The sequence below is a fragment of the Lactuca saligna genome, chromosome 4, assembly GCF_052625555.1.
Source record: "Lactuca saligna cultivar CGN05327 chromosome 4, ASM5262555v1, whole genome shotgun sequence".
Lineage (NCBI taxonomy): Eukaryota > Viridiplantae > Streptophyta > Magnoliopsida > Asterales > Asteraceae > Lactuca > Lactuca saligna.
This window is the reverse complement of record NC_136420.1, coordinates 17,082,975-17,105,648: the sequence shown is the minus strand read 5'-3', so window position 1 is coordinate 17,105,648 and position 22,674 is coordinate 17,082,975. Positions and strand designations below refer to the sequence as shown.

General features: G+C 32.4%; 2 protein-coding genes across 5 annotated transcripts; both read left to right on the top strand.

Annotated features, from left to right (window-relative positions):
* The first annotated feature begins 1,383 nt into the window (after positions 1–1,383).
* Positions 1,384–3,579, top strand: LOC145041324 (lipid phosphate phosphatase 2-like). The gene is made up of 7 exons (XM_078989343.1): positions 1,384–1,607; positions 1,835–1,874; positions 2,232–2,465; positions 2,544–2,741; positions 2,824–2,914; positions 2,995–3,243; positions 3,311–3,579. Exons 2-7 carry the CDS (start codon positions 1,842–1,844, stop codon positions 3,439–3,441), a joined length of 936 nt encoding a protein of 311 aa, XP_078845469.1. The 5' UTR covers positions 1,384–1,607; positions 1,835–1,841; the 3' UTR covers positions 3,442–3,579.
* Positions 3,580–3,932: 353 nt separating this feature from the next.
* On the top strand, positions 3,933–18,901 carry LOC145041323 (uncharacterized). 4 transcript variants are annotated; one of them, XM_078989340.1, is made up of 11 exons: positions 12,728–12,961; positions 14,876–14,919; positions 15,012–15,085; positions 15,472–15,548; positions 15,718–15,886; positions 16,225–16,825; positions 17,713–17,892; positions 17,988–18,257; positions 18,392–18,472; positions 18,568–18,644; positions 18,793–18,901. In XM_078989340.1, exons 3-8 carry the CDS (start codon positions 15,063–15,065, stop codon positions 18,210–18,212), a joined length of 1,275 nt encoding a protein of 424 aa, XP_078845466.1. In that variant the 5' UTR covers positions 12,728–12,961; positions 14,876–14,919; positions 15,012–15,062; the 3' UTR covers positions 18,213–18,257; positions 18,392–18,472; positions 18,568–18,644; positions 18,793–18,901. The 4 variants fall into 4 exon arrangements, with proteins under 4 accessions (XP_078845467.1, XP_078845466.1, XP_078845465.1 ...); XM_078989339.1 differs by having other exon boundaries at positions 17,988–18,320; XM_078989341.1 differs by lacking the exons at positions 12,728–12,961; positions 14,876–14,919; positions 15,012–15,085 and adding an exon at positions 3,933–4,268 and having other exon boundaries at positions 17,988–18,320.
* The last annotated feature ends 3,773 nt before the right edge of the window (positions 18,902–22,674 follow it).

The window sequence follows — 22,674 nt, the reverse complement described above, 5'->3', positions numbered from 1 at the left end:
CTTGGGGTTCAAAGTTAGGAAGCATTTATGGTATATATAGTTACTTTCATCTTACACATAGATATGAAGTATTTTATATAAATTACGTGCTATGTGTGCATATTATTTGAATACTTGCCGTCTATGCTGGATGAACGATTTTATATATGTTTCAAAAGATTTAAACCGTATATTTATTTTATATCTACAAATATGTTGTGGATGAAACATTTGTAGATGAAATAGTTGGTGTGTGATGAAATAAAATGATGAGAGATATGTGATGATAGAAAGGTGATGATAATTATGTAAATAGATGATGATGAATATGTGATGTAGGATTAAAGGAGATACCATAACCTTAACCAACAATGTGGCGATGTAGTAATCTACCAGAGTATAGATGGCAACCACGAATTATTCTAGACAACCCAATGGAAACACAAGCAGGCCCATAACCAGGTGATGAATTACGATTTCAGGCGATGTTGTAACTACATATTCATGCGATGATACTCTAACCCCTTACAATGAATTACGAGTTCAGAAGATGTTGTAACTACATATTCATTAGATGTCACAAATTTCGCATGCCAAACCAATGGTCATAATTCACATCCGTGAGAATGGTTCATTTTTTTTGTAAAACCAAAATCAGATTGGAAATTTTGATTTTTTATTTTGGAAAATGCCAAACCATTGGTTTTTTATTTCGGTTTTGGTTTTTTGTTTTTTTTAAAATATATTTTTAGGTTTTTTTTTTATTATAATTTTTTTTATTTCATAGATTTCTTCATCAATAAATGTTGCTACAATTTAACAAAAATAAATAATTTGCTAAAACATAATACAAGAGGAAGTTTGTTCACATTTAGTCATTGAACTTTTTAGAGGGAAACGAACTTTCGATTTTATTCATATTTAGTCACTAAACCTTTTTTCGTTATCTATTTGCCATTGAACTATTGAAACTGTTCACATTTTACCCTTATGATCGACAACAGCCGGTCATAAGGGTAGAATGCGAACAGTTTCAATAGTTCAATGGAAAATATATAACGAAAAAAAGTTTAGTGACTAAATATGACAAAAATCAAAAGTTCGTTACCCTTTCAAACAAATACCACTAATAGCTCTATCATTTATCTAAGAAAATAATGAGAATTTAATGGAGGTGACGTATAAAGTTAGGCATATAGGATAAAATATTCACATAAGCCCCTCCACTTGCTATTTGGTGAAATTGCCCCTCACATTCAATTTACCCATCTTGAAAAACAAAAAAGTAATGGGTGAAACTGATACTTACAGGAATGTAAGGACCAGAACTGCAGATTATCATATAGTTTAGCGGCAACGTGTGAAATTCAGTAAAGTCGAATATAAAATCGTTTCCTCGTTCGGCCCCCACCCCCAATTTCCGACCCCTACACCCACCTCACTACCGCCGTCCCTGGTAAACAACTCCGTGCCCCCTCCCTCTCTCAGACGAGTAACACTTACATATGCATCCATTATTATCAGTCAACCTTACACTCATTAGAACAAGGGGATTTTGAATGACTCTGGGTCCATTGTTGCCGCATTGATTTTCTCCCGAAATTATCTCTCCGGAGTCCAGATTGCAGGTACAACCACCACAATCACTCTCCACTTTATCTTTGTAAATTATTATTTTTCTCTTGTAAAATTCATATATTCTGTTGTAGTTATTTCATAACCGTTAGTCACAAAGCGAGTAAATTTAGGTTTACTAGTTAATTGAACCCTGCATTTCGTAGGGTTTTAAAATTCGAAATACCGATTGCATAATTCGGCCTGATTTTTCTTTTTTCTTCTATTTTGATTTGCTCAGTGGAAGGATGAGTCTTCAGATCGTTCGCAATATGTTTCAGGTCAGTAAACCCCCAGTTTTGTTTCGTAATCATCTTTTAGATATTCTCAATGCAAGTATATGCACCGTTTAAAAAAAATCTTTACACTATTCTCAAATTATTGTATACTTTCGTCTTCTTTTAAAATACCCTTTAATGTGGTTCAAGAGAGTTATCTTTATCAATAAAATTCAACTGGTGGTGGATCTATGAATCATATTTATGTTATTCTCTACAATAATTATTATCTTTTCACTAATTGTACGGAGATATGAATGAGAAACAATCTTGCAAGAACTCTTGTTTTTAGTTTGCTGTTATGATTGTTCATGAAGCATGATATATAGCTTACAGATTCATATATAATTATCTAAACAGGGGCAACAGGGGGGTAGAGTTGAGGTAAACGAGCTTGAATTATTCTACATGAAGTCTCATGGAAGAAAGGTAGCAAGGCTTCACATGCATGACTGGCTTATATTGCTACTACTTGCCATCATTGAAATCATTCTAAACATCATTCACCCTTTCTACCGCTTTGTGGGCAAAGACATGATGACAGATCTTAAATACCCAATGAAAGATAACACCGTTCCCTTGTGGGCCGTACCCGTGAGTAGTTAACATTTACCTTATTTTTCTCAAAAACATCCGCTTTTACATAATTTATTTTAATATTTTGTTTTACAGGTGTATGCGGTGTTGTTGCCTATGCTTGTGTTTCTCTTCATCTATTTCCAGAGAAGAGATGTATACGATCTTCACCATGCTATTTTAGGGCTCTTATTTTCTATACTTATAACCGGAGTCCTTACAGATGCTATAAAAGACGCCACTGGACGCCCTAGGCCTGATTTCTTTTGGCGTTGCTTTCCTGATGGAGTCGATGTATGTAATGTATTGTAATCTTTTTATCTCCAATTTTTTTTTTTTCCTAAAATGAAATAATTTCTTAATTATAATTATGTAGAATTACGATCAATGGGGGAATGTTGTGTGTCATGGGAAAGATAGTGATATACGAGAAGGTCATAAGAGCTTCCCAAGTGGTCATTCTTCATGTAAGTTTTTTGCTAATAGTGATATAGGTTTTATGAATTTATATAATAAATAATGTTGGGAAATTGAAATTGGGTTGCAGGGTCGTTTGCGGGTCTAGGGTTTTTGGCATTGTACTTAGCTGGGAAGATAAAAGTGTTTGATCGAAGGGGACACGTGGCAAAACTATGCATTGTGTTTCTTCCACTTCTTATGGCGTCTCTTGTAGCTGTTTCACGTGTGGATGATTATTGGCATCATTGGCAAGATGTTTTTGCTGGAGGGATTTTAGGTTTCACTGTTGCCATTTTTTGCTATCTGCAGTTTTTTCCAGCTCCATATCACTCTGAAGGTAGTTTTTTTTTGGTATTTTTGTTTAGTGTTTATAATTTTTAGTGACATTGTTTTTTGTTTTTTAGGGTGGGGTCCGTATGCTTATTTTAGGGCTTTGGAAGAGACACGTTCAAATAGAAGGGTAGAGGATTCTGCAGTGGGTGAAGTTGGTATGCAAAATGATGTGGAGTCTGGAAAAGTGGAGTTAAATTTGTAGGTTGTTGTTTTTGTTGATCATGGAGTCATTTTGCTTCAAGTTGCATGTTTGAGCCAAAAACGTAAAGGGATTGTAAATATTTTGGTTATTCACCTCGCCCCTCCTTTTGAGTATAAAAATAGATAATTTCCTTTTTTAGTTATTATAACAATTTCAAACACAACTCCCATCTCTCTTGATTAAAGTTTATTCATAAAAACAGTATTATAATAAAATTTACTCCAACTACAAGGATATTTTTTTCATAGGTTAATATGGATTTAATTGTTACTCGTATTTTCAAAAATCATTGGTTTTAAATAGAGGAAAAGTTTTTCAAAATGTTTTTAATTTCCAAAGCGATGCGATGCTATTTAGAAATGTGTATGTAAGTGACATTATTTTTGAAAAGTAACCTCATCTCCACATAAAAAAGAAAGATTATAAAAAAATAATTATCAGATTAATAATTAAGTTTTTCTATATATAAAAAAAAAAGCAAGAGTTAGACTATGTTTGATAGCCGTCTAGTTGGGTCTGAGTTAGCAATTGGGGTTGACTCGATTAGACACCATTTGTTTGATATTTGCTTTCTCAGTCACATTGTTTGGCCCAACTTTCTTAACCGGTTAGCTTTCAACATACGCTGACCGAAAATAAGGACGCTCCTACCCATCTCTATTATTTTCCCCACGTTACCTAAAAAAATACGTAAACCCAACAAAATGATGACTCCATCGATAGCTCCCCATCAAGGCCAAAGAGAGCTCGCAGGTCACCGCCATCTTCCTTTAGTGAGACCTCCGCCCTCCTTATTTCCGCCTTCCGGCTAGAAATTCGTCAAACATGTAAGCATAATCTTCTCATTTTCTATGTATAATTTTTGAAATTAGAAATTGTTTATGTATAAGCTATAAAATCAAAATTCATTTTTGCCTTAGTGTTATAAAATCTGAAGTTGTTTGTGTATAAACTACGAAATTAGAATACTTTTTTGCTCTAATATTATACATTTGAAATTGTAATCATAATTCTTTTTTGTTTATAAGCTATGAAATCATAAATTTTGTTTGTTATAATGTTATGAAATCAAAATTCAAATGTTATGAAATTGTTTGGGTATATTGACCTTAATTGTGCTATTATCATTTAGCATGATGTTGATTTCATTGATAGAAACTGAAAATCAAAACCAACAATATATATGATCCTATAAAAAATAAATTTAATCTGATCGATGAACAACGAAAGGAAGAGGGGAAATTAATATTTTTATAATAAATATTAATATGATTATTTTTATAACAAATACTAATATTTATAAGACTTGCAAACAGTTGAACAAGTTTGTGTTGTCATTGAAAACTAAGACCCTATTGTTCCTTGATTTTATAATCCAACTATTTGAAGGGTTGACCTCGACCTACTTTAAAAGTTAGGGGCCATCTTCTACACTCATTCGTCTTGTAGAAGAGTTTAGTGCCCATGATTTTGGTGTTAAGGTTCAATGGAAACCGCAACAGAACACGTAGGTGCAAGTGAATAATTTTCGGGCATTCAAAAAATAAGAAAGTTGGTGGAAACAAAAGAGTTTGTGGAAAAAAGAGATGCAAGGGCATTAGAAGTTGAGGAAGAGATTATCAAGCTTGCAAGATCGATGGTGGAAAAAAAAATGAAAGAATTGAAAAAGTGAAATAGATAGGGATTTTGATGCATGTATGGATAAGTTGAAGAAAATGGAATGGCCTTAGCCTAATATCTCAAATAGTCACATATTTCATTTTTTTTACCTTTTCGTTTCTCACTTGCTAACAATTTTTTTTCTAAAGGAAATGAGACATGGCGGAGAAAATCTACCACCTACAATAAGGCTAATGAGAGTGGTGTCACACTTGCCATAGTCTGCATAGGCGATACGTCAATTTTGTCACACTTTAGCCAAAAATTATCATTTATATGACGTGTGTTGTCACATTTGCCATAAACATTTAAACTAATTTATCGTAACTTTTATCAAGATCTTGAATTTCATTAAACTTAAAAAAAATATTAAAACACACCAAATAAAATATAGAATTTCAAATTACAAACCTAGAAATTTAAATAACGAAACGATGAAAATAAAATAACAAAACCTAGATGTTATATTTTTTTTTGCAAGCTCCTCTTTGGCTTTTATCATCATTTCCATTTTGCACCCAATGAGATCGCTTGTGCTTCTCCTTAAGATCATCATGGCACGAGTTTTTTCTTTTTCTTGTACGATCGCCAAGTATTGCTCTAAGGACGACTTCAAATTGTCCATTTTTGTTGTTAGTTTCTCGATGTCACCCGAACTAGTTGTTGTCGCTTTTCCCTTTCGCTTCGCTCGGTCTCTTCCCATGGGACGAGTGACTCTTGGAATCTCAAAAGGCTCATCTTCATTGAGGTTTATCCCGACATGCGCATCGGACGATTGACTACTCGTTGTTTCAAATGTTTTAGTTCTTTTAGAATAACCATACGTAAAAGATTCAGAAGCGTCGATATCTTGCCATTTTTGTGGCAATTTCAAAATATTCCAAACATATAGAAATTTGAAATTTGTCCCTTTCTGATTCTGGTACACTTCAAGAGCTTTTTGCAAAATAGCTTCGTAAATTGCATCACTTTGTCATTGTCGTTTGACATTCGAAAACACCCCATTAAACTTCGTCACCACTTTGTTGACATTTCTCCACTTCGAATAATTTTGGTCTTTTTCCTATACTCTCCAAGATTCATCTCCATGAGAAAATGTCATGTAATTTTCCAGAAAAAAGTTGGACAATCTTGGTTGTTTCCGACCACTGGATCTTCAGAACAATCCACCCACGCGCACGAGCTAACGTCTTTTCTTTGGCCGGTGTCGATTTGATTTGGAGCCGCCCTTCCACTTTTTTTGGGTTGTGGTCAATTCTCTTCCGGCCCTGACTCCGTTCCGGGGACAACTTCGGGTTCCCCTTGAGTTTGGAATTGGGTTTGGAAATCCATTGGGAGTCGGGAATATCGTCAAATTTGAAGTCATTTTCCATTTGGGATGAGAAGTTCATTTGTGGTTGGTTTTGAAATTGAAGTTGTTTTTGAAATTGAGGTTGGTTTTGGTATTATGGTTGGTTTTGTGTTTGAAATGGGTAGATAACTCCAAAAATAGATCGATCACTTTGATTTTGAACGAATTTTATAAAGAATGTGAGATGTTTGTCTTTTGGTATTTTTTTTGAGCTTTTGGGTTGGAAGGAGAAGCCATTTTTTCACAAAAATTATGTTGTTTGAGTGAAAAAAATGAAGAAGGTGAAGTGAGATAAAGTATGAATGTAATCTACTCTAATAAATAAAAGATTTTTTTTGCCACTTGTTATACTCTCATTTAAATTTTCAAATGTCATTTTGTGGTTATTTTGAATATTTTTTCCAAATATCACTTTATGAGTTTTTCTGTTTTAATAAATTCCATATAATATTTTAATATAATAATTGCAATAAATATAGTAATAAGTACATATCAATTTAATTAATCAACTTACATTTTAATTTCTAAATTTCTAAATTCAAAGCTCATTAGTTTCTTTTATTTATTTATTTAAATTATTTGTTTAAATTTAAAAGATAAAAAAGCATTTCTATTATAATAATTCATTATTTTTTATTTTCTTATAAATTTAAAGTTCTCAAATATTTTGATATTTATATTTATTTTTTTTTAAATTAACCTATATAATACATGAGTCTCACAACTAGTGGTATTTATATAGGATAAAAAGCTGGTTTTATTTAAAAAAAACATTCATATTAACCATTCATTCCATTGCCAACGTTCACAAACCATTCAAACTTTCACCCTCTCTCATCGGCACACTTCTACCCAGTTGCCTAGCCGCATTTGGCATACCGAGTCCTCGGCCCGGTGTTCGCCGAAGGTTACCGAGTGGATTGTCGAGCCCACTCCCACCAACATAAGTTTATCTGCCTTTTGTACGTTTTATATAGCTTTCTTTTACATTTTTGGTTGTTTAATACAACTTTATACCTACAAAATAAATAAATAAATACATAAAATAAAATAAAATATGCAGGTTTCATTTTAGAAAAGTGAAAAGCAGTAAAACTACAGGGGCTATTTTTGTACTTTTGTATGCAGTATTTAAAAAAAAAATGGTGAACTACATTTACATGACTTAATGACAATTTTGTTTGATTGCGATAAGTTGTATTGACGCGTTGGAAAGTCACATTTTGCATTGACAAAATTGCAAAAATGGTTCCTGTGGTATGTCAAAACTAGCATGTTTGGGCTAAAACGGTTTTGGCTAACATCAATGGTCCAAAAGTTTCATTTTCTTGCAGGTTTGGTCCAATTTGGTTTGAATTTTTTTGGAAAGACGATTTTGCCCTTATTATTTAATTTTTCATTTTTGTTTTATTACCAGCAATTAAAAATAATTAAAAATAAAACAAAATAAAATAAAATACCCTCTCTCTCTCTCGTTTCTTGCTTACTACTGTCCAAAGAAGAAGAACGAGTGGTTGTCACCGGCCTAGGCTACCCCTCCGCCTCCCTCCGGTCAGGTAGCACCACCCCAAACACCCGATTCGATCGTTGCTACCCTCCCTTTGAACCTAGACAGATGCCAACGAGAGAAAGGAGATCGAGATCTGAAGTTTGGGTTTCTTGATGATTAGGGTTTCTTGGCGGCTAGGGTTTTCAGATGGAGGGTTTCGTGACTGGAAATCGAGGGGAAGACACCTCGGATCAATTTTCCTCGGCTGTTAAGCCTCCGATGAGGTGGTTGTCATCGATCTGGGTTACATCTCCACACCACCGCCAGATCCTCTAGCTACAGACTGAATATATCTGAATGCGACGAGCATGGTGATGAGGTGTAGCAGTGACGAGAAGAACAAAGAGAGAGGGATATGATTGGCATTTGATTCAAACACCAATTCAGAGAAGAATAAGAGAGAGGTACATGATTGACATTTGATTCAATAATTGGAAAGGACACATACATTTATAGGTTGTAAATTGTAACCCCTTTCATCTGTAAATCGTAATCTCTTTAACCTGTACTGATTTAGGGTATACGGTGTCTACGATTCAGGGAGGGGGATAAAAGGGGTGCAGTTTACCTTCATCTTTATGTTTATTGAGTTGTTTGTGTGCTTATGGGTTTGAGTTGGGCAATTCATAGAAGAAATTGATTCCGATGGTGGTGATGGCAGTTCATCAGAAATCGATTTCTTAGTTCGTGAATATGATGTTCTTGTTCTTGAACTCAGGAAAAACCGAGTGTTCTTGATATTCATATGCATATATGAGTGTGTATGTGTTTAGTCTATTCGACTTCATACAATGACTTGAAAAAAATTGATAAAAGTTAGGGTTCTGCATTTTACAAATCCACTACCAGATCTGTATTAATTTTGTTTGTAGAGAGAGAGAGAGAGATAGAGAAAGAGAGAGAGAGAAAGAGGAAGAGAGAGAGAGGGAGAGAGAGTATTTTATTTTTATTTTATTTTTAATTTCTTTTTAATTATTGATAATAAAATAAAATGGAAAATAAAAATATAAGGGCAAATCCGTCATTATAAAAAAATCCATAGGAAATTGGACCAAACTCGCAACAAAACGGAACTATTTGACCATTCTTGCAAGCCAAACCCATTTTGGACCAAAGGTGCTAGTTTTGACATACCACGTGGACCATTCTTGCAATTTTGTCTTTTGCATTTTTATAGTTGAGAAAAAAAGACTTTTCCATCCATAAGCATGACAAACAATTTGTCCCTTTCCAAAAACAATTTGTCCCTTTTTCAAAACTATATTATTGCGGCTCTATTATGGTCGAATGATGTGTATCTCCATAAGATTTATGCATACGGAGTAATATGTTGATAAAATTAATTGGTTTATCTACTTTATCTGAGCCTAACGGGTCATACACGTAGATTAGATATGAGATAAATATAGAATGAGACGGAAAGAAACACATGTATATTACAATCATTGTAATATTTAACAATATTAATTTACCAAAAGTGTTAGTGAAATTAATTGATTAGCTGTGCCTTTTATGCACAGATTGGTCATTCTTTTGTCTTGTAGTAATTTAATTTTCGGGAGGCTTTTCAAATGCAAATTAAATCAATTTAATTGGTTTTTTTTTTCAAACGGCAAATATTATTATTGAAAGGAATCCTCCCCTAGCAAGGAACTAGAAGAGGGACCAAAATAAGAAAGACATACAAGTAAATGCATCATTACAAGCCATAAAATGGAGATAATAACCATTCCTCCCAACTACATATACCCTTATTGCCCCTATGTTTAACCCAATAGAAGGTCATGGCCTTAATACATTTCGTTGCATTATGGACTGAAATACCCTCTAGGTGAAATAGTCTTTTGTTTCTGTATTGCCATAAGTTCCACAGCATGCCATAGCAGATTACAACAAGTCGTTTCCGTTTCTTTTTATTCCTCCCCCATGCGCTAACAAAGTGTATAAGGTCACTGGTGGTTTTTATAGACTCGTGCTCACTTGTAATACCACACTATCTCCAAATGCTGCTCCTAATCATATTCGCAAACGGACAATTGATCAGCACGTGGTCAGCGCATTCAGAACTTCCAATGCATGAGCTACATAATGTTGAGTTGACCGGAATACCCCTCATTTCCAAGACAGTAGTAGTTGGTATACGTTGCTGTACAACTCTCCATACAAAACAAATCACCTTAATCGGTACGACTTTACTCCATATAATCACAGGGGCAACTGGGTTGATGGTTTTCAGTTTGTCTACAAGCTGTCGAATAATGCCCACCGAGTACATACCATCCGTCGAAAGCTTACATCTCCAATGGTCTATTCCCGAGTTTAATTGAACGCTAGAGACATCTTTAATTAGGTCGTTAACTTCATAATCAATCCCCCGAACCGCAGCCTAGCTTTCCACAACCATTTTTGATTCAATCCGCCAATTCTATCCGATACAGTGCACCTTTTCTTTGATTCCAATTCAAATAAATTGGGATATTTTGATTTGAGGCTGCTGGAACCAAGCCAATGGTCATACCAAAACAGAGTATTGTTCCCTGACATGATCCTAATATTAAAAAGATCATGGTTCTCAATTCCAAGCTCACATAGAGACTTTTTGGAGCTGGCGATATTATTCCATACTCCAACGTACCTTTGTGAGGATAAATAATCAATCGGTTTATTTGCCAAATTATGTATACCGGATATTACCCTAGCCCACAAAGAATGTGTTTCATTGTTCAGCCTCCACCACCATTTCACAAGCATTCCAATGTTTAACGCCTGTATTGATCCCACTCCAAGTCCCCCATCTTCTTTGGCAGCAAGGACCTTGTCCCAGGAAACCCAATGAATTTTCTTTTTATCATCACAACCTCCCCACAGAAAGGTACGTCTTATCTTTTCCATTTCTTCGATTACACCCACAGGAGCTCGGAATAAGGATAAAAAGTAGGTAGGCAGGTTACCTATAACCGATTTGATTAATGTGAGCCTTCCACCAAACGATAACGATTTAGCCTTCCACAAGGAAAGCTTAGACCGAAACTTCTTAATTATGGGCTTCCAATGTTTTATTAAATTCATATTGGCACCAACCGGCACTCCGAGGTATTCAAATGGAAGGTTTCCTGAAACGCACCCGAGAAGATTAACCCAGTTCGACGTTTCAGTTGGGTCAACTCCAATTCCGAATACTTTCGAATTATGAAAGTTAACTTTGAGTCCCGAAGAAATGTGGAAACATCTAAGGATGCATGCTAGGTTCTTTAGGTTTGATCTTGACCATTCCCCAATAAACAGAGTGTCATCCGCATAGAAGAGGTGAGACAGGATTGGACCATTACCCGGGATTTGAACACCCTTGAAGATCCCTTTGTTACAAGCCGACCTAAGGGCCACATTCAAACCTTCCATAACGATAATGAACAGGTAAGGAGAAAGATGATCACCTTGACGAACTCCTTTAGAAATAAGGAATTCTTTTGTTGGCGACCCGTTGATGATTACCGACGCCCAGGACGAATTCAGGCATCCACGTATCCACGACCTCCATTTGCTTCCAAAACCCATTTGTTCCATTGTTGAGTCCAGGTATTGCCAGTTCACCGAGTCGAATGCTTTATCAAAATCTACTTTAAAAAAAAAGAATCTTTTCATGTGCTCTCTTAGCCCATGAGCACACCTCGTTAACCATAAGAGGACCCTTGAGTATGAATCTTCCATCAACGTAAGCAGACTCCACATCGCCTATCAGGTCACCAATAACCCGCTTCAACCTGTTGGAAAGTAATTTGCTTATTATCTTGCTTAAGCAACCGATCAGACTAATCGGGCGGTAGTCATTTAGAGAAAGAGGATCCTTGATCTTAGGGGCAAGAGTGATAAATGAAGAATTGCAACCCCGGACAAGTGAGCCATAATCCTCAAAATGCATCACAAACTTCATCACGTCATCTTTAATCTCATGGATGGGTCGGAATCCTCAAAATGCATCACAAACTCATGGATGGGTCGGAATTGACATTAAGCCCATTAACTCATGGATGGGTCGGAATTGACATTGAAGAATTGGTTTCTAGTTGCCGTTGTTGAACCAGAAACATGAGAGTTTTCTTCTATCGGATTTTTGAGTTTGGTTTATTTTCGTTAAAAAATAGAGAGGAAAAGATAGAAAAATATATGATTTTGAGGGGGTGTTTGGGATATCTTTTTACCTTCAAAAGTCCTTTTTGCAAAAGGACTTTTTGTAAAAAGACTTTTTACAAAAGATGTTTTTAAAAATGTGTTTGTATTAACTTTTGAGAAGCAAAAATCAAAAGTTGTTTTTAAAAGGTGTTTGGTAGTGGTAGTTGGGGGTATATGTGAGTCATTTAAGTGTGAAGACTTCAAAAGTTCCAAAAAGTTACACATTCGTGACTTTTCCAAATGCTCCTAAAGTTAGTTTTAAAAGATCTTTTACATTTACCAAACATCTTTTACCCCATTTTAACTTTTTGGAAAAGTTAAAGTCTAAAAGTTGGATCAAAAAGATTAAACAAACATCCCGTGATTATAGAATAGGAAATGTATTTAAAAGGTTATAAACTTGATAAAAGAAAATTTAAAAAGTTACATGTTAGGACGGTTGGCTGATTAAAAAAAAAATCTTTTTTTTTCCGTTTCAAATTATATATTAAAAAAATTACATTTAAATGGCTCCCAATAAAGAGAAAGAAAAAGTCCGTAACAGAGCTGTCACCTCAAATTTTTTACCACAAAGGGTTTTGGTTTTGGGTCCAAACAGAACTAAGCTCTTTCCTCAAAAAATTTGACCTAAAACTTCCCCCCACCTCACCGCTATATCGACGACGATTTGCCCCTTACGCCAAATCGATCGATAGCTTGCAGTTGCCCATACCCTAAATCGACGGCACTTTCCATCAGCACAGCAGCAGGAAGCCTCCATTCGTTTCAATTTTCAAGTTCAAATAACTGAGGTTAGCGATATCGATTTTTACTATTTCTTTTTTTTTTAATCGTACAATGAGCATCTGATTATTGCAATTATAGACATTGCAATAATGCTGCAAGTGTTTGGGTACGTATACGCAGTCCTGCTCTTTGGTTTCATTTTGCATTCTGCATCTGCTTTTTTTTTAATCGTACAACCAGAATGCAAACGTTACAAAACCACACTTTGTCACATCAGGGGCTGATCTAATTATTTGAATAGTATCTACAGAATAAAAAACCCATGCATTTTGCATTCTGGTTAACTAATTACCATTAGATTCGGTTGCATGATTGTTACATTTGGTTTCATTTTATATCTTTATGGGTTTTTAGTACATTGGTAAACATATTTTGGTAGTTACTATTTGTGCGCCACACCTAGTTGTTGCTTGAGTATTCGCATCGCGCATCGGCCTCTGGGATCCTAATCACATCGGCGCAAGTGCGCATTGTGCTTTTTAAAACCAAGACTAAGTGCATCAGGTCCTACTGTATATACACATCATGAACTATTTTTGTATATACACACTAAGGTGCTGTTTGGTTGACAGGAAATGAATGAAATTAGGGGAAAAGGATTCCAATCCCCTCGAATTCATGTGTTTAGTTCAATTTTAGAAGGGGAAAAAGATTACTGAATGAAAAAAAAAATATTCATCAAGATGTTGAAGGATTTAATTCCTTGGTAGGATACTAGGATGGAAAGTTGATGATTACCATTTTGACACTTCATCAGTTTAAACGTTACAAATACACTCATCCACCACCACCATCGCTACCACCATCGCCGCCACCATCACCATTTGCCACCACTATTCACCATCACCACTACAGGCATTCACCACCACCACCTCCACGACCATTCGCCAACACCTTAGTCTGGCCCTAGATGCACCCAAATTATCTTAAAGACAAGAAATGTTGAAGAAGATCCCAAGGAGCCATTAGACTCCAGTCCCAACTACATTTCCGCTACCTCCAAGGCGGGAGATTCTGAGGAGGACCACATGGAGTGGGAATATGGAACATTTCATATCCCTTTCGTGGAGTACACCCCAACACATCCAATTGGAGCTAATGCCACAACACCATGAGGTGTAATAAAGACTCGTCAAAATCACGCCGCTATACAATGTGGAGGTAGGGGCGATGAAAGAGGTTAGGGAGGTGTCATGGCAATGATACATACACAATCGTCACATGGAAGCTGCAATTGCGATCATGGTCAAGGTCATAGGTGGGGTCGTGCAACAAATGATGTTAGAGAAGAGTTTGCTAATGAGATTGCATTACATCTCAGACATATAGACCAAGCAATCTAACTTGTTTCAAGCGACCACATTATTGCACAACCCCACCTGCGACCATGATCGTGGTTAGAGTTGGAGCTTTCATGTGCCAATTGTGTAGGTATCAGTGTCGTGTTTGTCGTGACAACTCTTCGTTGGCCATGCCCACGACTTGCATGCCCACCACTCGCAGTGGGATTTATAAGGACTCTTTAGCAAACCTCCCAAATCTTTGCGAAGACGAATGACCTATGGTCTAGTATGAGTTGAGGGATGGGTGCTTTGGTTGAGGGTTCAAGTCCCACTTAGGACAAAATGTATATAGATTTAGGAGTAGAACAATAGGTGTGTTGACTGTTCCAAAAAAAAAAACTACATGTTAATGTTTTTAATACAATAAAGATAACAATCATGCGTTTATATTCCAACTCATCAAAAATAAAACTAGGAAACAATTGTATTGTTTACATCAAGAAAAATAGAGTAAAAAAAACAAACTAAAAATTTCATAAAGTTCCCTTATTATATTTGTGTAGGATGACCTTGCACTTCAAAATTCATTTTCCTTCCTTCAAATATTTTCTTATCTTTTGTGCTTTCTTGTCTTAGGGTCGTTTGAATGACCCACGAGTCCTTCCCACAACTTGTAGAGGGTAGGTCTCCTCAACTCTTGCACCCCCTTTTTCAATTTTCGAATCTTGCTTTGGTGTTTTACATTAATCGTTACTCATTTCCGATTCTCCAGCTCGAGCCTGATCTATCTCAACTTATCTCTTCTATCTTCATTTTTTAAGTTATGGATTTCACTAGTCATTTGAGGTATGCTCACTTTGTAAAGTTGTTTCCGGTAGTACCTTGGACTTGTCTTTGTAGTTACTTTTGTTTTAACCGCATCTTTTGTACATTAATTACTTGTAATTACCATCTTATATTTTATCAAAAGATATTCAATCACATGACAAAGGTATAACAAAATCACATGTGTTTACACACCTAAACATCCTTTATACATCAATCACATATGATTATACACAAACATCCTACATTATGTTTTAATAACATATGATTAACATATTTTATATATAAGAGATATACAATCACATGTGATTAACATTTGTTATGTTATGAAAATTAGATTCTTATTTGTCATGGCTTGGTTTAATCATTTTTTATTTTCTGATTATATCTACATTTATACATCTCAGGAAAGGTAAAGGGAAAGAAAAAAGAGTAAGTGAAGAAGAAACAATGGAAATAATATCAAAAAGGAAAAACGACAAAGGTATAATTTTAATCATATGTGATTAGAATTTGAGTTGGACATTGTATGCTTATTTATTATGAGTTTGTTTAATCATTTGTGATTTTCTTAAAGACATTATTATTAAAATTTGTTGGTTAATGATAAATGTATTAACACATATGGTCATCACATATGATTTCCAAAACAGTTATGATATTAGTAGAGGAAAAACCAGACTCAAAAAAGAGACAAGCAGTAGTTTTAAGTACAGAAAAAAAACTTGTCCATGAAAGTGAAGATTCCGATTTTGAAACAAGGGAGAAAAAGAGAAGGAAGAAGAAGCAAATAAAGAAGCATTTTGATACAATCAGAAACAGGTATATTTTTATGATTATCATCTTTTATATATATATTGTGTTTTAAATCATATATGATTAAAATCTGTTATAATAAAAAATGTTTTAATAATATATGATTAAAATCATATATGATTTGAAAAACAATTTTAGATACCAATCACATATGATTATACATATTATAATCATGTGTGATTACCATATTTTATAAACACAAAAACATCAATCGCATATGATTTTATTTTTTGTGTTTTTCAGTTAAATCACATGTGATTCGAATATCACACATGTATACTAAGTACATTAATCCTTATAATCACATATGAATTTAGTTCATTAATTGTTGTAATTGATGATAGGTGCTCCCCTGGAGCTTTGCTATCGGTAATTCAAGGTTTCAATGAAGTTCAAAAAGATTGTGTAAAAGATATGGGTTTTGGAGATCTTTTAAAAATGAAGATGACAGAGGTGCCGGGGGCACTAAGTTGCTTTGTTCTTGAGAAGTTTGATTTGACAACAAAGAAAATTATTCTTCAAAGAGGCAAGATTGATGTGACTAGAGAATCAGTCCATCAAATCCTTGGATTTCCATTAGGAAGGAAAAAGTTTTCGGAACTTCCGTTTAGAACAACAGAGGATAATACGTATGAGGAATGGACACAACAATTTGAAAACAAGAGCATGATTCGACTTCAGGAGATAAAAATGAAGATTGTTTCATCCAACAAAGTGGATATGAACTTCAGAATGAATTTTTTAGCTTTGTTGATCAACTCTTTGATTGAATCAAGCTCTTCAGGAAAAGCAAACACTTCCCCACTAAAATACATCATGAAGGATACCAAGATAAGCAACATCGACTGGTGTTCATATTTGATAGATTGTTTGGTTAAAACCAAACAATCTTATGATCCATCCAGTTCGACAAGTAATTTTGTTGGACCATCTGCTTATTTAGTGGTATGTTTAATAACTCCTCTTCAATTAATCATATATGATTACTTAACTATGCTTTAATCACATGTGAATCTCATTATCTATGTTATCATACGTGATTTTTAGGGATTTTATATTTATGTTAAAACTCTAAATTGCAATTATCACAGATGATTTAAAGTAAATTTTTATAATTGCATATGATTTGTAACGACAAATGTTTTAATCACATGTAAATCGGTATGCCATGTTAATTTATATGTGAATCTCGTTATCTTTAATCACATGTGATTTTTAGGGTTCTTTTTGTTTTGTTTTGTTTTTTTTATAGTTATGTTAAAATCTAAATTGCTATAATCAAAAATGTTTTAATCACATGTGAATCTCATTATCTCTATAATCACACGTGATTTTTAGGGATTTTTATACTTATGTTAAAAGTCTAAATTGCAATAATCGCATATGATTTAAAAGTAAATTTGTATAATTGCATATGATTTGTAATGACAAATATTTTAATCACATGTAAATCAGTATGCTATGTTAATTTATATGTGAATCTCGTTATCTTTAATCACATGTGATTTTCTAGGTTTTTTACAGTTATGTTAAAATCTAAATTGCTAAAATCGCATGTGATTTAAAAGTAAATTTCTAATCACATATGATTGTAATGAAAAATATTTTAATCACAAGTGAATCAACATGCATTGTTAATTTATATGTGAATCTTATTATATTTACAATTACATGTGATTTTAAGGTGTTTTATAGTTATGTTAAAATCCAAATTGTAATAATAACATGTTATTTATGTGAATCTCAATACATTTATTATAATCACATGTGATTTATAAATAAATTTCTTTAATCACATATGATTGTAATGACAACTATTTATTCTTTTGCAGTTGGTTTATGTAGATAGTGTCCATTCCGAGGTCATTCAAGTTGAAAGAACACGCCCAGTGATCTGTCACTGGACGTCAGAGAAGATGAAACTGAGAGAAAGTTATGAAAAAGAAGAGTTGGGTGATTTTGGTACTGGAGAGTTTAATGAAGAGTTTGTTGAAAGAGATTTGAATGAGGAGGTAAATTTAATTATACAAGATAATTTCTCAATAGTTAATAATCTTAATCTCTAGTCATATATGCTAATATAAACTTTCAATCATTTGTGATTTAGGATTATGAAGAAATGGTTCTAATGAAGTATAAAAAGTTACATTTGTTAACTGAAAAGGGAATCGATAAATTTCCTGAAAATATCACACTGAATCATTTGAAAGTCCATTTGGATACCATTTTTGATGATGAGAATGAATACGATAATAAAGAAAAGGAAAATGATAATATCGAAGGTAGTAATGAAGATGAGGAAGAGTATAATGATGGTATTGAAGGTGGTTAGAATGTTGAAGGTGGTGAGGAAGATGAGGTAGAGAAGAATAATGAGGTAGGTGTGAATAATGAAAAACTTTGTGATGATGATGTGGCAGGAGGCAAAAGTATAGATAACGTATGATTATTAATTTTTTTTTTTTTTTTTTAAATCACATTTGATTAACTACATGTTTTACTTAAATTCAGGTGTGGAGGACAAAAATATCGATGAATGACATGGTAAAAAAGGTTATTATGATAAAGAAGAAGAGAATGTTGAAGGAAGAGGTAAAGACTAGTATATTTTTCTAAATTGGATATCATTATTAAAAATATATTTGTATTATCACATATGATTAATAACATATTTTACTAATATTCAGCGTTGGAGAAAAGAATATTGATGAAAGAGCAGATAAAAATGGTGATGATAATGAGGAACAGAATGTTGAAGGAGAAGGTAAAAACGAATATATATATATATATATATATATATATATATATATATATATATATATATATATATATATATATATATATATATATATATATATATATATATATTGTACAATCACATATGATTATTAACATATTTTAGTTATATATAGGGTTTAGAGGGAAGAATGTTGGTGAAGGAGAAGGTATTTAACATTATTTTGTGTTAAAAAATTGTTTATGTTATAATTATTTTAAAGTCTTTTCCATGTAATTTGTACATTTTAAAGTCTTTTTGGATGTGATTCATAGTTACATATAATTAATACGAGTTATAATTAACTCGTTGAATATTGTTTATAAGTATTTATATGTTTTTGTATATTCATATATGATTATACAAATACAACATATTGATATTTATAGATAATCACATATTATTAAATGATTATACTCATGTATGATTACAAGTTATAATAATTACATATGATTATAGGAAACATATCGATATTTATATATAATCGTATATGGATTAAATGGATTATGGATTAGTTTGTTAAATCCATAATCATTTAATTTTATCTGATTATCAAAAACAAAATTAGGTGAGTACAAGTTATAATAATTACATATGATTATAGGAAACATATCGATATTTATATATAATTGTATATGGACTAAATGAATTGTGGATTGGATTGTTAAATCCATAATCATTTAATTTTATCTGATTATCAAAAACAAAATTAGGTTTACATTTATAAGTCATATATGATTAAGATATGTTATAATCACATGTAATTATAATCTGTTATGATAATAACGCTTGGATTTTATAAATAGTGTTTTAAATTATATATGATTAACATTTATTATAATCATAAATATTTGTCATATGTGATTAAAATCGTATGTATAAACACAACTTTTCAATCATAAAATTGTTTTTGCTGTTACTTTTAGGATAAATTGTGCATATATATCAGAAAACACGTTTAGTTCATATTTTCAAAAATTAACTTGGAATGTTCTTCGTTTGTTTAATACTTGCACATTTCATCATTCTAGACATAAAAATACAGTTTTGCCCTTATTTATTTATTTTTGAGTATTTGTTAATTATTAATTACTAATCCATTAAAAATATTATTTATTAAATATGTGGGCCATTTGTATTTAGCCATTGGAAAATTACTTCAGACTACCATTACCTCTAGCCTTCGGTCACCATCACCACTAACCTCCGGCGATTGACACCGCTACCTCTGTTACTGGAGAAAACACATGCAATCCATGTTTTCTCTCCAATATAATGTTATGTTCGATTTTATGATTTGTATTTTTTAAAAATTTTTTAAGATGTCCTTACCGAAACCGGACTATATATATATATATATATATATATATATATATATATATATATATATATATATATATATATATATATATATAAATCACAAGTATTGTGTGAATCTATCAAATTATGACTATCAGATTAAAAGAATGAAGGTTTATGATTTTGGGGTGCATAATAACATTTTACTATATAATTACACTTAATTAATGATAAGTGCATATATAACATATTATTAAGAGAGAGAAATGAAAATTATATACATTTTAGGCAAGTAAGTCTAACTAATTGATAAAATGTAATATAAATTTGCATGTACATTTCCTAGAAAATTTATCAAATGTTTTATTTAATGAAACACTAATAAAAAATTCATTAAGAATATATTGTAAAATCTTGAACCTTAACTTGATTTTTAAGGAGTGAGGGTTAAGAATCACTTAACAACGAATAAAATATTCTTCTAGAATTTTGCGCCAACAATTGATTTAAATTAACAACATTATTGTAGAATTTATGGGTAAAGATGGTTTAACACATTTAATTATTTGGATATTATTGTTTACGCAATTGAAAAATTCTTTAAGAATTAAAGTGATAATTTTGTAGTACCACAACTGTTTTATACAACTGCAACCATGCTTGTAGAATATAGTGTTCTAGCATATAACACCACAAGTTTTTAATACAAATGAAGAATATAATATCTAAAAAGTTTCCACTTTCTCCGATCGATATCAATTACAACATATATTTACATTTAAATGCTTCCATCAAGACTTCATCACCGTAAACCACCACCATCAACCATTCTTAAGTATTTAAGAATCAGAATTCATTCTTTAAAAATCAACAATTGATTAATTGGAGTATTAATATGATATTACACTTCTCCAAATATGACCCGACTGTTGGTCTTTGGAAGCAACAAAAGAATCAAATTACAGTTATCTCAACAAGTACCTGGATACAAGAATATTGGCATGCAAAGCTCAATTTCAACATACATGATTAAAACATTTATTTAAATTAATATGAACATTCCAACTTTATTTTTGAATAGATGAAAAAGGTAGGGAGAATTTCATATATGTCCTTCTTAAACTTCAAAATATCATATTTGCCCAACTTAATTTCTCAATATCATATTTACCCTTCATAAACCTTTAAAATATCATATTTGCCCAAATCCTTGTTTATAATGTTTTTAATATTTTATAATCACTCTTTATACCTTAAAATTATTATAATAATTAAAAATATTAACCATACTATCCTTACGTCTATGATAATGGAATGTGAACTTCTAAATTGTTGGAATGTCGCCCTCATGACAAACAAAAAAAATTCATCTTCAACCCTCTATATAGAATATATGTTTTGATTGCCTAGTTTTTGTTGTTGTTGATTATTATCATGTTGTAGATATAAGTTATTTTAGATACTACCATTGATATTTTGATGTTTAAAATGTACATATACGATATTTTGATATTTAAGAAGGGTATATATGATATTTTGATGTTTAAAAATGAGATATATGATATTTTGAAATTTTATGAAGGGTAAATATGATATTTAGAAATTTTATAAAGGGTAAATATGATATTTAGAAATTAAGTTGGGTAAATATGATATTTTGATGTTTAGGAAGGGCATATATGAAATTCTCCCAAAAAATACATCAAGGAGGATGTTAATGGTACTTTGAGAACTTACCCCAACATCAACATGACTGGAACAATAATCTAGGACTACAAACTTTGGACAAATGTAGGTGCATGTGCATTGAATTTAAAAGAGAGAGAACTAGAAATTTCCCTTTTTCTTCCTTTCGGGATGTTTCTTTGTCTCTTATTTCACATGAGCATGCCTAATCATATCATCAACCTTAAAAACGCCTTTTTCAAATACTTCATGTCACAAAGTAAAACCACAATCTTTAAGAATATAGCCATATAAATGCAGATTGAAGTTTAGAAATTTAGAATTTACCAAGTTTAGAACTTGAACAGGTTCTACAAGAGAGAAAGTCATCTCTTTATTCCAAACATTATTCAATCAACTATCTATATCCTTCGTCTTTGTTGTCTATAACTACAACATTACATGGAACCAAGTTAACCAAATGTTGGAGTTCAATGATGATTTGAAGCAGGTAAGTAATTATATATTTTAAAGATAAGTCGATCTCCGAGTTTGATGATGACATAAGGATCACTGGTTTTGAAAGGGTGGACTACAAGTTTCTTGCATCAAACAAAAATCACTTTTAAAATTCCAATTGCTTTTCCCATGACTTGTAGAATCGACATTGGATAATCAGTTGCTTCAAGCTATGGATAATTGGTCAATTTTACACATATCTCAATAATCATCTTTATTTTGTCAATTCTTTCCTAGATTATTAAAATCCTTTTGTTTTTGCCAACTAAGAAATCATATAATCACTGTATCTAAACACTTAATTGTCTCACTAATCAGTTTAATCACACATCCAAATACGTCCTCAATCAACTAACTATATGCTTACTATTTTAAAGGAAGAAGCTGCCAAGAAAAACACATCTGAATGGACATTTAGAGGTTATACCTTCCAACTAACACAAATTCTATTCGCATAATCTATTTTAAAGGAAGATCTTTAGCTTCTCCCTTAATAATCATCTGCTCCTTTAAAGACCTATTCTCCTTTGATTTT

Excerpts from the sequence above, each read along its gene's own strand:
- LOC145041324 (XM_078989343.1), top strand. The coding sequence starts at position 1,842 with ATGAGTCTTCAGATCGTTCGCAATATGTTTCAG. Across the intron at positions 2,742-2,823 it reads GCTTTCCTGATGGAGTCGAT|AATTACGATCAATGGGGGAA; the intron begins GTATGTAATGTA and ends ATAATTATGTAG. Across the intron at positions 2,915-2,994 it reads CCCAAGTGGTCATTCTTCAT|GGTCGTTTGCGGGTCTAGGG; the intron begins GTAAGTTTTTTG and ends ATTGGGTTGCAG.
- LOC145041323 (XM_078989340.1), top strand. The coding sequence starts at position 15,063 with ATGGATTTCACTAGTCATTTGAG. Across the intron at positions 15,086-15,471 it reads GATTTCACTAGTCATTTGAG|GAAAGGTAAAGGGAAAGAAA; the intron begins GTATGCTCACTT and ends TATACATCTCAG. Across the intron at positions 15,887-16,224 it reads TTTGATACAATCAGAAACAG|GTGCTCCCCTGGAGCTTTGC; the intron begins GTATATTTTTAT and ends AATTGATGATAG.